The sequence below is a fragment of the Plodia interpunctella genome, chromosome 25, assembly GCF_027563975.2.
Source record: "Plodia interpunctella isolate USDA-ARS_2022_Savannah chromosome 25, ilPloInte3.2, whole genome shotgun sequence".
NCBI lineage: Eukaryota > Metazoa > Arthropoda > Insecta > Lepidoptera > Pyralidae > Plodia > Plodia interpunctella.
The window spans coordinates 2,131,812-2,147,297 of record NC_071318.1 but is presented as its reverse complement, the minus strand read 5'-3'; the positions used below and the strand labels follow the sequence as shown (position 1 = coordinate 2,147,297).

The following is a 15,486-nucleotide window of genomic DNA, read 5'->3' as shown; positions in this document are numbered from 1 at the left end:
GGTTATCGATATAGGATTATAGGACGATGACATAATGGAACATAGAATTACATGTAATCCTCTTCGATTAAATGTGATGGAGATTGGAGATGACAAACACACGCCATCATTTCAGTTAAAAAAAATATTTATAGGTCTCACCTGTACTACAATAATGAAAAAAAACAGTATATTTCAAACAATTGACATAATTGCAAACACAGACGTATCGTTCGACTTTTTTATAGTTCATATGTATACATTATAGTTAGGAGTTAGGATCATGATAGGATGTAAAAATAAACAAATTTATTATATAATAGATTTGACAAAATATTATTTTATTTGTTAAATATATATTTAACAAATTTATTATATAATAATATAAATGAATTTGAATTTATAACACAATAGCATTCTAAAATTCTACCGATGGAAAAAAGATTCTGAATGAAACGGCTATTGCTACTAGTCGGTGAAATTATAGAATAGCGAAATAAATCGATAAAACTCCATCACTAATACTCCTCCCGATCACTAGCAGAGTCTGACCGATATAATGCCGACCTTACTCCAGAAAGAGACGGGGACATACGAAAAGGAATGAACAAAAAAAGGACAGGTGACGTATGTGGGTCACGGGATAAGAAGTGTCTAAGAAGAAGCGCTTGACGTAAGCGCTGTAACGCTGAAATGTATAGCTGTTAGTAAAATGGACTGAAATAGCTAAAAATAGACTCTAGCACTTTTGAGGTCCGCCATTATTGATGATGCCTCTCCAGCATTTTATGTTTTTTTTCCGGATAATTTCGTTTATTATATTCGTATAATTAAGTTTTAAGTGTTTTCTAGACTGCGTTGAAATTCACAACTATATTTGCTTAGGATCTTCGATTCTTCAGTTTTTTTTTGGTTAGTCTCAAGTTCCCTGGTCGTCAAATCGGGAATAAAATAATTTGTTTAAAATAGAGAATATGGCTGACTTCGAGTAACATCACAAGATCATTACTTACATTAATAATTATTTTTAATTTTAGACCTAATAAATATAGTATAAAACCCTCTGCTCTATACTATATTCATTCGATCTAATTAAAAAATGTAGGTAATATATGAATACATAAATAATACTGAATATACGAAAATGAATGCTATTTGCTACCTATGGAACAACCAAAACGTAGGATGACATATAATGGCCTAAACAAGCAGGTACGTACACCACTTCGTAAGCACCCATGCGTGCAGATTTTAAAAAAGAGATCGATAAGCACTGCATCGCTTTTTTTATATCGGTACTGGGTGAAATTGATCGATTATTGTATTGTATGTACTTATTTTGGTTTTTTGAATTATATCTACCGGTGAAAAGAAATCCAAAACTTAGCGCAAAACACTATCCAAAATTTTCTTGGCAATTTAATTGTGGAGTGGATGAATTCGCGTTTTTCATTTTACATATATTTTACAATAGCTGCTTAATTCAATAATAATGAGTTTCCAGGTTGGTAGGTATAGGTGGTGTTTTACTTCACCGGATTTCATTCACTCAGTAAGTGATATCTTTTTCTCAATATATATAAAAAAATCTAACGAGGATCTCAATAAAAAGAACTCAGATCGAAGCCCAAAACCGCTTCACCATACAAAACCTAAAATATGACCGGACAGCGCTGCAGCCGCTCACCGTTCTCCGCGCATGCGTACACAACGGCCGATCGATGTCTTAGGCCAGTAGCCATCAAGCCGTCGAAGGCATCATGCGTTCGCACTGACGCGGGAACCGCCAAGCTGTATCTCCGAGAGTACGCCGGCGACGAGGGGCCGCCCTGTCGGGAGGACTGGCGTCGCCCGCAGGAGTGGTCGGGCCAGGCGCGCGGGCGCCTGCCGCAGGTCGACCGCAGCCCCTCCCGGCGGAGCCCCTACCTCACCAGAGATGACGAACCCTCCCCAGCCCCCGACGAACGGGGGCGCTCGGCCTCCGCGGGCGCCCACCATCGCGCGCGCCCCAGGCCCTTACGCTACCAATCCCTGGAGAGAGACTACGACCGCTCGTACGCCCCTCCGCCGCCCCCTGAAGATGACTACTATGACAGACGCCGCGAACCACCTCCGCTGTTCCTTGGCGAACTGCAATCCCAGAATTCTGATCTACAACGGGAATTGGGGAACCTTAAGAAGGAACTGGAATTGACCAATCAGAAGCTGGGCTCGAGCATGCACAGCATTAAGACCTTTTGGAGCCCGGAGCTGAAGAAAGAGAGGGCGCTGAGGAAGGAGGAGAGCGCGAAGTACAGCCTTATTAACGACCAACTGAAACTGCTCAATCAGGAAAACCAGGTGAGTGACCATTTTATAATTGAAATTAGAATTTTATTACAAAAGTTATCCAAGAATCGATTGGGTTTTAAAAATATTCAAATGACTAATCGATTGGGTAAATTAGAATTTCGATCGTTCTATTTTCAAATGAAGTGTATTCGATATGGGCCATTGTAAGGGCGCGATAAAGGAACAAATGGCGGCCAAAAGGGTTTCATTTCCGTGAAATATTTGACAATGGCTCGATTCTGTGCTACTGAAATTGTTGTTGTCTCTGTCTTCCATATGAAGCAGTACTCGCGGTGACAGGATAGCTTTCGACATTCTGATGCGATGGTTATTTAATTTCGATATGGCAGTTCAATATGTTAGTAGAAGATTATTTTTTTCTATGATTACTACTAATATAGACAAGGAAAATACATTCATCATATCATATTATTATCCTGCTACTAAGTAATAGATATATACCTACTTATCACAATGCAGTTATCGTGGTGAGAGCTTTTATGTTAATATTATCTAACAAATGCCAATGGTTCCTTTGATTTTTTTTAATGTACCTAAGTAGATGATGTAGAGAAACTTATTATTTAGTGTACGGCACCCAAAGGGTAAAACAGGATCTTATTACGTATTAAGACTCCGCTGTCCGTCTTTAAATAAATAATAAATAAATAAATAGATTAGGACAAATCACACAGATTGAGCTAGCCCCAAAGTAAGTTCGAGACTTGTGTTATGGGATACTAACTCGATGATACTATATTTTATAACAAATACATATATAGATAAACATCCAAGACCCGGGTCAATCAGAAAAAGATCATTTTCCATTATGACCCGACCGGGGATCGCACCCGGCACCTCTCGGTTCAGTGGCAAGAACTTTACCACTGCGCCACAGAGGTCGTCACCAGGCTTTATATCTCATGAACCATGGTACCTAGTAGACAATTGAAATTTACTAAAAACAGAATATTTTTGTCGTTAAATAGGTAGATAAGGGGGCGAGTCCGATACGCACTTGACTGGTTTTATTCATTCACTAGCTTTTGCCCGCGGCTTCGCCGGCGTGAATTTCATAGCAAAATCTCAGTAATTTTTTTATCGCGTATTTACCGGGATGAAATGTATCTAATTTTCCTACACGACCCTCCTCATTTTCCGGGATGAAATGTATCTAAGATGTTAACCCGGTATATAAGGTACCTACATACCAAATTTCAAGCAAATCGGTCCAGTAGATTTCGAGTGATGCGCGTTCAGACAGACAGACAGACAGACACAAAAAATTCCAAAACTATATTTTCGTCATCTATATCAGTAACTAAGTATATTCCATGAAGAATTTAAAAAAAATATCCAATGTACAAATTTGGCCTTTCTTCAATTTTATTATATGTATTGATCATAACAGGAACCACACTATCTATTGGTGAAAACCGTAAGAAAACCGGTGCAGTCGTTTTTGAGTTAATCGCAAACAGACATACAGACACGGCAGAGGACTTTGTTGTATAATGTGTATGGATGTATGTAAGTACAGAGAGATTAATATTATCCACCAGAATTTTAAGTGTATTATTTGTGACCATAGTGAATAGAAAGCACGTCTATACTACGTGCTTTCTAAATCACGTTGCACGAAGATTGTACCTACTTCAGATTATGCATACGAAACGACATTGTTTCAGTAATCGATTTGAAATATTCTAAAGCTGAATATCTTTTGAAAGGTTATTTTCTCGAATGGAATGCATTATAGCGATAAGAAGTTCTCGATGTGTGGAGTTCAATTCGAGATAATGCTATCGATATTGGCTTGAGAATTACACTTTGCTGCCTTTTGCGAGTGGCGCGTGGCCTAGTGATTTCATGAGATTGGTTTAAGATAATTGTATAGATGTAAAAAATTAATTGATTTGTGTGAACGACACTGTTTAAATGGGTTTCTTTAGGCATTTCTTCAAAGCAGTGGTCGTTTCGAAATGCCAGCAGCTAGTGTGTGAGATATCAATACATATAATAAAATTGAAGAAAGGTCAAATTTGTACATGGGATATTTTTTAAAAATTCTTCATGGAATATACTTAGTTACTGATATAGATGACGAAAATATAGTTTTGGAAATTTTTGTCTGTCAGTCTGTCTGTCTGTCTGTCTGAACGCGCATCACTCGAAATCTACTGGACCGATTTGCTTGAAATTTGGTATGTAAGTATCTTATATACCGGGTTAACATCTTAGATACATTTCATCCCGGTAAATAGTCAGGTTCCCGTAGGATAATTGAAAAACTAATTATGAATAAAAATCCCTCAGCATCCCAGGTTAACATTTTATTTCAACATTCCATTTCGTCCCGGAAAATGAGGAGGGTCCTGTAGGAAAATTAGATACATTACATCCCGAGCGAAGCCGCGGGCAAAAGCTACTTATTATATAAATTTGACGAGAAAAAGTACCTGGGATGGTCTAATTTCTAAATAAATTTATTTGACTTAGAGAGAGATTGTGTGCGATTATATGAAACGAAGTCCAAGTTACTCTTAACGGCAGAATATTTCATACCCTCTTCAAAGTTTCTCGAGAACCAATATTAGGTAGGTACCTAGTTTAGGTACCTATATTTGACATTAATTTAATTAAGTATGATCAGCAAATATAGAATAGAATGTATATATAAAAATATTATTTTTCTTACAACTTACTTTGAAATGTATTTAAAACATTGATTTTAAATCTCAAGTAGAGATTCTACTGGATTTTAATTTAATTCTTGAATTTTAACATAGGAATACTTAAAACTCACTTACTTAAAACTCTAAATGAATAAGTACAATAAAATAGGACACAAGGAGTAATAAAAAAATTATTCGAATTTTCAAGTTCGTTTTATGCTGAAATCTGAAAGAGAAACGTAATATTATTATTTGCGACATATGTATGTATAATTTTTAATACCTAATACTCAATATTTTTTAATGACATTATACACATACCTATTTCCATTCTTTAGTTTCTATCACTCCTTATTTTTGAAGTCGGTTAAATAAGTGTATCCGACACTCACAATTTTACAAGTTTAATTTCAAGTCTAGATAAAGTACTAGGATATCATAAGTGCTCAGCAGTCGTAATCTAAATTATGATTCTCTTTTTAAAACGACGTGCCTCTTCCAGATGCGCTCAAGGCGATCAAATCAATTTAGTACATGAGTCACTCACTACTGTTTATTATGTCTGTAGTGGTCGAGGAATTTGGATCGTAGGTAGGTACCTAATTTGTTATGGTCCATGATCAGTATTATACGGCAATATTAAGTTCTGAAAAATGCAGCTTAAATTAAAAATAATAAATATCTTCTTCTTAACCTTATCCCACTCACGTGGATCGGCACAGTATGTAAGTTCCTTTCATTTTGTTCTGTCATTTGCCATATCCATTAATAATCCTTTCCTGTTCATACTATCATTGACACACTCCATCCATTTCTTCTTAGGTCTTAATTAAAAATAATAAATATAATTTGTAACAAATGCAGATAAAATGGAAAATGAGAAATTCTATTTTTTTAATTAGTTCGAATTTATTTTCGCGGTTTTATTTTCTAAATAATAAAGTTACAAACGAAGTGTAAATTTGCAGTACCTATCTGTTTTTTATTTTGTGATACTTACGTATATAAGGTGCTTAAAAATCGAATTTACATGATACTACCGGCTCGTCCCGGCTTAGCTTAGCTAAAACCATAATAATTACACACCTAAACCTCACTGAGGAATCACGGTAGGTGAAAACCGTACAAAAACTCGTCCGGTAGTTTCTGAGATTATCGCATTCATACAAACAGACAGACGCGACGAGCGACTTATTTAATATTATGTCAGGATAAGGATAGAAAATTTTTCATTTCCCCTGTGACCTTGTAATATACTTATGCGTATATCTAGAAGATTATTGTTTATTTCACAGAACATTAGCCCTTTATTAGACTGGTGATTTAGCGGTGGTGGTGTAATGGTTAAGGTTGTGGCCTGTGGATCTTAAGGTCCCACGTTCGAATCCTACTCGTGCCTCATGAGTTTGTATACGGACTCATGTTAAGTAGGTTCTTTTCATTGACAACTTATTGTCAATATCGCGGGTTCTAAGCAACGTATCGCGATGTAACCTATATCTACCAGATTTTAAGTTAACCTTATTAAATTCCATTCAGTAGTTTTTGCGTGATGCGCGGTCAAACATACAGTCAGACGGACAGAAAAAAAAACTAAAAAAATATATTTTAATTCTATTGGTCGCTCATAGAACATCCATAATTATTTTTTGTAATATCTCCTACGTACAGACATAACCCACTTGCAGTTTTATTATATGTAATGTATAGATTATAGGACTCATTATTGGGGTTCCTTGTTGAAGATTAGACTTTGAGGTTATATAATTTGACAGGGGTGACAGCTGCGTCATGGGTCGGATGTCTGACACATTATGTACTTGTGATGATTCTCTCCTCATTATTTATGAGAGTTTCGACCTTGAAATACCTACTTAGTGGGTAGAATATGAATTTCCGCGATTTCTTCGGTGATTACACCCAGGTGTATCGTGCTTATCTTAGGCTTGATCTAGATGCAGTCACAGAGTGTAGGTTTAAGATTCGTTTATTTCGTGTAAACACATTTTCTAGACCTGACTAGCAAGCTGGTACCTAAAATTTTGTGCAAGCGATTTTGAACCTAATGCAGCCTAGCAGACGTAGGTGCAGCCGGTCTTTGTTGGTTATACGCGGACCGGCTATACCTAGGTCTAGCCGGCTAAACCGTAACAGAGGTTTAGTCGTAACATAAATAGCGCATAATATTACCCGTGCGAACCCGGGGCGAGTCGCTAGTTTGAGAGAAAAACAAGTTATTTCATATAAACATCTGAGACAGATGCATGAGAAGCAATAAAGGAAATCGTAACTAGCCGGGAAGCAATTTGTCAATCGTATGAAGACCATTCCAAATTCAAAAATATTTCATTTTCTTCATAAAGATTCGAACGTAAAACAGACGAAAATATTATGTTCTACTTGTAGAATAGTGATGTGTCTCCATCGAAATAGAAAATGTCCGTATCTCTATATTTCTACAAATGCAGTAAATATAAGATGTACGAGCAGGCAGGGTTGCCGACTACTAAAATAAAAGCGCAAGGATCCGGCCATTTCTGCGTGCTAAATCCACAACACAATAACACATGTTATAACATAAACACATGTTGGCCAATTTAAAAACAAAACTTTTGAAAATCGATTCGCAATTGACAGAGCATTCGTTGAACATACACAGAAAATTATAAAGTCGTCCTTTATTGGAAGGTGAAAAAGCCAAATATATCCTATTAGGCTATAATGGGACAGTTGATAACCCTAGCCACTATTTCGCGCCTAGACTAGTCCGGAAATAGCCCATTACTGCGGAGCCCGGGGCAGCTGCATCCCAGACAAGGACGTTTATTTCAGTGCATTGTCATTATTATGCATTATTGCATTTTTAATTTATCATTGGAGATGTTGCCGTGGTAAATTTTGAAATAAAATATAGCATATAGCAATCTTAGATAATGTACCTTTCTAATGGTAAAAGAATTTTTGAAATCGGTTCGGTAGTTTCGGAGATTACATATATAGATGATGGTGCACCGAGGTTCGACTCCCGACATGGAAAGTCCCCAATGGTTTACTGCACGGACATGACTCGTGTTCATAGCAATAATATCTTTCTGGTGACAATAAAAGGGTGTGTCTAAATATATTTTTTTATAATAACCTTATTTTTTAATTTAAACTCACAGAATTCAAATTGCAAAATGTAAACAATCAATCCGTGGTCGGCCATCTTGTCAATTTTGGCGCGGAGCCAGTTTCGTAATGGCGGCAACTGCTCATTGTAGCTTGTAGCACCTGTTGACTGGACAATCCGGGTCTAATGAGAGTTAAAAACAAAAAGTTAAACCGTGTTCCGAGGTTCCGAGTTTAATTAAATTGTTACATAAAAAGAAGTCATTAAGTTCATATCTGTGCTTCCCGCCCTAAAATTGGACCACTCCACATAGAAGGAAATGTACAAGGTAGAGAGAGAGAGAAAGAGAATGCCCAGTGACCACGGAACTTTGTAACAAGGACCGAAACGTCTGGGAAATAAAAAAAAAGGCATGTGCGCGTTTAATACTTATCGTTAAATAGGTATATAAGAAAGAGAATGGTCTGAGAACTAGAGATGCTGACGACGACCGTGCGAAGTGGAGACGAAAATATAGGAACTAGGAACCCCGGGCAACGCAATGGCTGAGAAACATCTTAGATGAGAGAGAAAGAGATAAGAGATGTGTACATAACGAGATCACAACACGAGACTTTTTTTACTTCTGTTTAACGACTTTAACAAACAAATTTTTTAAATATTTGATTCGTTTCCGATTTTAGAGTCATAAATTAAAATACCTAAAACACTTCTAAATGTACCTTGGGAGAAAAGCATATTTTCTTGCACTAGTACCTACGTAACTTTATGATATTTTTTTTAAAAACAAAAAGAATTTTTAAAATTTCAGTGAGTGTCGACACAAGAGTTGTTATATTAAGTGTTTTCAGCAAAGTGTCCGGACGTGCCAACGGCCCTTGATTCGGTGGACACTTCGGACAGGCGTTCCTTTATTATTGTGACGTCCACCAAAATGTTTTTTTTTTCTACACGTCAAGTCACATATTTTATTTATGCTAAAAGTTAAGATGATGCCGAATATATCTAATTCGAAATTCGAATACGAAAAAAAAAAGAATAGGTACAATACTTTTTCATGCTTAAAAATTAATGACTGTGATGTTGAGGTTAAGTCGCGTTTTTTTTTAATACAGTCGTTATTTTGACATAAACAACTCGAAGATTTTTGATGACGATTTCAACCTTCGAGTTGGGATACTAACTCAAGCAATGATCTTTTGCTCAACTCGACTCTACACTATGATAATACATAGTAAGAAAATGTAAAAATTACTCCATTTATCATACATTACATAACAATTGGCCTTGTGCATTCTCCGTCTTCGCATCTGGACCGTTACGACCACCTCATAAGACCAATCAAGGCATTTATAGCATTTTTGCTGGAACAATAAAGTTTTATTACGCTATTAATACATAAACTCTTTTATTCGTCGTCATTGCTGATAAATAGACGGTTTTTTCGTAATAGTAGCAGATTCATACGCCTGATAGTAAGAGGTTACCGTAGCCAAATTTAATACATGTATAAGAGATTTCTTTGCGCTTTTAGTGGCATTAAAATAAAAAAATAATACCCTTATTTTACCCCTGTGCTTCTTTTTCATTTCACTTAATCGGAAAGTAATGTATCTAATATACATTACTGAATTTCGGGTATATGTTGCGAAATACCAGCCGAGGCCGTGGGCGTTAAAATCATAGTACCTACCTACCTAATTATTTTCCGATCAAGGGCGTAGGAGGAAAGTAAATTTTAAAAATAGAATTCTTTGGTATTTTTTCAAATATAAACACGAATAAAAAATAATGTGATTGTCTCGTGAGTTTCTGAACAGCCAGTGTGAAATAAAATATATCGCAAGTCGTCCTACTTTCGTGTTCCATATTTAAAATTTTAATAGGTTTACGTATGTCCTATGTATTTAACTAATTTTGAAAATAATATCTAATGATATTATTGATCTGATATATGCTGCACAGCATTAATAATCTACTTTTTTTTTAAATCTATTTTCTACAAGAGTTTGTATACCAATTTGACTCTTATTCTATAGAGTTCTCATCTCATAGACCACCAGTTGCTTCCTGTGAACGAAATGATAATCAACAAATACTTGGATAGTGATAAGTTAAAATGTTTATAATAATGGTATTATCACTGTTAATTGATTTGAACAAAATTCTATTTTATTTTTTACTATCTGTTAAAACTTAAGAAAAATGCATTTTTAACACTAATTTATGTAATTTCTACCAAACAAATAGATTTTCTTTCTTTGCTGCCGATCGTAAGTAGCACAGATTTGCCAAATCCGAGATTTTGGGTTCCGTCTCGAGGGAGAAACCAATAGGGATCCGCAACTGAATACTTTATGAAGCTATCCACAAGACAAAGAGCATTAGCTATTAGATGACACGCCGCGGTGGGAAAAATGTATTAGTGTATCAATACAGCGTTCACTTAAAAAATATATATTTTTAGTATATATATTAAAGTCATACTTATGTAAAATTATTATATCCTAAATAAGTAAGTTTATTATATTGTGTGTACATTTTTGCGCTAATTTTTTTTAAGGTGAAACCTTCGGCGGCGCTGTGCACTTTTGTGAGGTTCATACGCAGAACGTTTCTTTTGCAAAATGTCGCTTGGTCGCAAAACGTCTCTTTCGCAGAATGTCTCTTTCTCAGAATGTCTCTTTCTCAGAATGTCTCTTTCTCAGAATGTCTCTTTCTCAGAATGTCTCTTTCTCAGAATGTCTCTTTCTCAGAATGTCTCTTTCTCAGAATGTCTCTTTCTCAGAATGTCTCTTTCTCAGAATGTCTCTTTCTCAGAATGTCTCTTTCTCAGAATGTCTCTTTCTCAGAATGTCTCTTTCTCAGAATGTCTCTTTCTCAGAATGTCTCTTTCTCAGAATGTCTCTTTCTCAGAATGTCTCTTTCTCAGAATGTCTCTTTCTCAGAATGTCTCTTTCTCAGAATGTCTCTTTCTCAGAATGTCTCTTTCTCAGAATGTCTCTTTCTCAGAATGTCTCTTTCTCAGAATGTCTCTTTCTCAGAATGTCTCTTTCTCAGAATGTCTCTTTCTCAGAATGTCTCTTTCTCAGAATGTCTCTTTCTCAGAATGTCTCTTACTCAGAATGTCTCTTTCTCAGAATGTCTCTTTCTCAGAATGTCTCTTTCTCAGAATGTCTCTTTCTCAGAATGTCTCTTTCTCAGAATGTCTCTTTCTCAGAATGTCTCTTTCTCAGAATGTCTCTTTCTCAGAATGTCTCTTTCTCAGAATGTCTCTTTCTCAGAATGTCTCTTTCTCAGAATGTCTCTTTCTCAGAATGTCTCTTTCGCAGAATGTCTCTTTCTCAGAATGTCTCTTTCTTAGAATGTCTCTTTCGCAGAATGTCTCTTTCTCAGAATGTCTCTTTCTCAGAATGTCTCTTTCTCAGAATGTCTCTTTCGCAGAATGTCTTTTTCTCAGAATGTCTCTTTCTCAGAATGTCTCTTTCTCAGAATGTCTCTTTCGCAGAATGTCTCTTTCGCAGAATGTCTCTTTCGCAAAATGTCGCGCCAGGGACTTATAATAAAACTTGACGTTACAAAGAAAAATCATTTATTTAAAAATACAGAGTATGAAGTCATAATTTTGGTACTTAACTTAAGTATGTATTCCAAATAAAGTAATTTGATCAATATTTTATAGCTACTTACTTAAGTATATAATGAAGGATAACTTTATCTTAGCAGCACAAGGGGGTGCGGGTTGATTGACCTTACAACCGATAAGCATCTCTAAACAATACTATAATCAATTTTTTGTGCTTTGTAGTAAGTTTATATTTCTTTAATAGTGCTTTAAGAAATCTTTATATTCATTCGAATGTGACGTTGCGCTGTGATTTTACGTCCGTACCACGAAATAAGTCTCGCAAACGTGGCGCTACTATCGCTGCAAACAACGATGTGGCCTATCTGTTATTGATAATTCCTTATATTGCCACGGGCATTCTTTCGTGGTACGTTTTACAATACAATAAGCACATTACTATTTCAATCAACAGACCGTAAACAATGGTATTAGTCTGATATACCAGTTACTGATAAACTTGATACTGTTTAAGATAGGTAATATATTATTTAGAACATACTAGCAGCCCGTCCCGGCTTCGCTTAGGTAAAAACATAATACTAATCCTACCTAACTAATGTTATGAATGCGAAAGTAAGTTTGTCCACCACACCACTTCACGCTCTATTCAACCAATCTTCTTGAATTTACATACGTCATGTAGTTTGAAGTATGGAGAAGGACATAGGGGTGACTTTCATCCCGGAAAAAACGACTGTTCCCTTGGGAAATTCACGCGGGCGAAGCCGCGGGCAAAAGCTAGTTTAAATAATAATATAATCTTTAATACACTTACTCAAAATTTTACGGCGATAGTGTTTATAAAACTAAGTAGCGCCTCTATAAATAGCAGGTAACCTATGTCTGTCCCAAAATATGTGACACGTTTCCGTTAGATATCGCATCCCATTTAGGTTATTTTAATATAACTGGAGATTAATTCTGTCTGGTCTGAAATTAGATAATATTGTGGGGAAATTGACTAGGTAAAAAAATAAATATGTCACTTTAAATGATCAGGTAAATTAATTATATGATTTGCCTATTACAATTTGTTCTGAATAAATTTTAGGAATGGTTTTGGACTACCGAATTGTAATGTCAAACTACATATTTTAACATTTCAATGACCCCACCCGCCCAGATATGTCGTCCGTGAATTTAATAAAACATTTGAAAGTATAATTTTCAAATGTTTTATTAAATTCACTACCATAGGTACGGAAACGTAATGGCAGCATTCATTCTTACAATTCAAGTTCATTCCTAGTTCGAAATTCAAAAACGGAAAAAAGAAAATGGTGAATGGCCGGTTACATAACTTACGTTATTTTCGGTTGGTGGACTACGATCAATGAAGCGGAGTCGCGCGCCATCTACCGAATGCCGACCCCTTGTAACCTCTCGGAGATTCATGTGGGCCTAGTACTTGTGATATGTTTTCACCCCTAGAGTTTAAAAGAAACTTTATTTTTTATGAGTTTTTTTATATAATTTTTCCGCCCGCTTGTGATCAAAATTTTCTTGCAGTGGCAAGAAAAACTTACCATACCTAATAGTACATTTTTTTAAACTTACTATACTATCCCACTGAAGACAAATAACCTCCCCTAACTTTTCCAGCTGGAGGAATTGAATACAAAATAATAATACTGATAATTAAAATAAAAATCGCTTTCAGACATTTCATTTCATAAGAAATCAAATGGATTTTCATGTAATGTAATGCTTGTAATCTTATTTCTTATCCTTGGTAATTATGTTTCACATTCTTTTGTTTCCAATTTTCAATTCATTATTGAGAATTAGAAAAAAAGCCATTTCTTTCACGGCATTGCAAAAACTCAAAATTACACGCTCATTTTTACGGGAAAATATTAGGTACACGAGGCTTCGCCATATTTTCTAGGCTGCCAGTTATTTCAGTAGGCCATTCACGTTCCTGAACGTCGGTATTCCAATTTCACCTTTCTAGTTATGACCGTAAGCTAGTTTTTCATAATACCCTGCTTATAAGGAATACCTTTCGGAATTTAAAATCTAGTTTCCTTCTCGTTTCAAAAGCGGTTTTATAAAACATACTCCTAAGCATAGATTAATCACAAATCCGGAGGCAAGGATAGATAGAATTTTAATCTATGATCCTAAGCTATTATCTAGTTAGATCTAGTTAGGTACCTACTTAATAAGTTTAATTTTATACGAATAATTCAGAAGACCCTTACTTTCATCGGGATCGGGATTCAATCAATAAGTACTATAAATACACACAAATATAATCATGACGGCAGTGGACAGGCACGAGGGATTTCACTGATAATAAAATGGACCTGTGATAAATAAATCATACTTGTGCACCTATTTACCAAATTTCATCGCAATTCGCTCAGTTAATTATAACAAAAATCCTTACTTATAACTTAAACTTTCGTTTTTATATTACTGGGATTATGACTCCATAAAACACATATCATTTAATTTACTAGGTACTTAGCTGTTCATTGGAAAATTGAGAAAATTTGAGAGGTTAAGGTGCAGTTAAGTAACAAACTTACGGACTTATTATTAAAGATATGAAAACGGCAAGACAGAATCGCAACTCACCTTTTTACAATCTATTTAACTTGCAATAAATTTAAGTAACTATATTAGAGGGACTGCATCTCCAATCGATTGATCTAATACTTGTACATACTTAACTATTTAGTTTGAATGATAATGTATTATTCAGATTATGCATGACAAGATTTTGCCCGGGGATTCGGTCCCGTGGGAGTTCTGAGATAAAATATAGCCTATAGCAATCTTGTTTAATGTACAAAGGTACATTGTGTATTTCAAAATTTCAAAAACTTTGAAATACATAATACATAGTATTTGAAATCGGTTTGGTAGTTTCGGTGATTACCCGCCTCAAACATACAAACGCCTACTCTTTATAATAATAGTATAGATGATGCACCCAGAATCGGTTCACGAGGAAACCCCTCAACGGGTGCATGGACAATAGACATGATGCGTTGAATGCAACAAAATCTCTCCGACATTTCATGTCCCGCGTAAAATGTCATTTTTGTTAAAAATTGAAATTGATATATATGCACAGAGCCTCACAAAACCTCCTTACCGGCCCGGTTTAAATACGGCCCGCGTAAAATCGATACGACATTGCCGTAACGTGAGAGCAAACTCCCCACCCACGTCCTCTCACCCCCCTGCCAAGATCAGCTGTCACTGTCACTATAGTATTAACTCTAGTTATTGAATAGGATGGTGGATAGGTGGAGTTATGCCAGTAGTTTGTAGCTTGTGAGAAATAACTATAAATATAAAAATTGACGAGAAAAAGTGCCTGTGAAGGAATTACTGAATAAATTATTTGAATTTGAATTTGTTAGATAATAATAGATCAGGTAATTATGTTACCGTGGTGTACTGAATTATCGATGTAAAGGTTTCAATCACAAAAGATTTATTAAATACAACTATTATGTGTTTTGCCTTATTGATATATATATTTATTGAACTGATATTTTCATTTATAGAAACACAATGCAATTAATACCTTACCTACTTTATGTAATGTCATTGCGAATCTGCTTTATGCAGTAAAATCTCCCATAGTAATGCAATAAAATATTTTGGCCTGAGTTTTGATGCAAGTTAATACGTATAACTAGCTGCGCCCCAGCTTCGCTCCCGTGGGAATTTCGGGATATAAAGTTCCATGTGTGTTATTCCAGGTTATATTCTACTCCTCGTGTACCAAATTTCATAACAAT

The 15,486-nt window shown here is 35.5% G+C and overlaps 1 protein-coding gene and 1 long non-coding RNA gene across 9 annotated transcripts in view; one reads left to right on the top strand and one right to left on the bottom strand.

The window, feature by feature from the left end:
- The first annotated feature begins 1,613 nt into the window (after positions 1-1,613).
- The window catches only part of LOC128680714 (plectin-like), a 45,173-nt gene continuing 31,300 nt past the window's right edge, over positions 1,614-15,486 (top strand). For all 8 annotated transcript variants that reach the window (XM_053764048.1, XM_053764047.1, XM_053764045.1 and 5 more), the window contains exon 1: positions 1,614-2,319. In XM_053764048.1, the coding sequence (XP_053620023.1) occupies positions 1,639-2,319 (681 nt within the window). In that variant the 5' untranslated portion in view covers positions 1,614-1,638. The remainder of the gene's footprint in view (positions 2,320-15,486) is intronic.
- LOC128680716 (uncharacterized) lies at positions 8,173-12,789 on the bottom strand. Its single transcript, XR_008405893.1, has 3 exons — positions 12,501-12,789; positions 9,367-9,461; positions 8,173-8,280 (listed from the first exon to the last, which is right to left on the bottom strand). It is a non-coding gene; the product is annotated as an uncharacterized LOC128680716 (long non-coding RNA).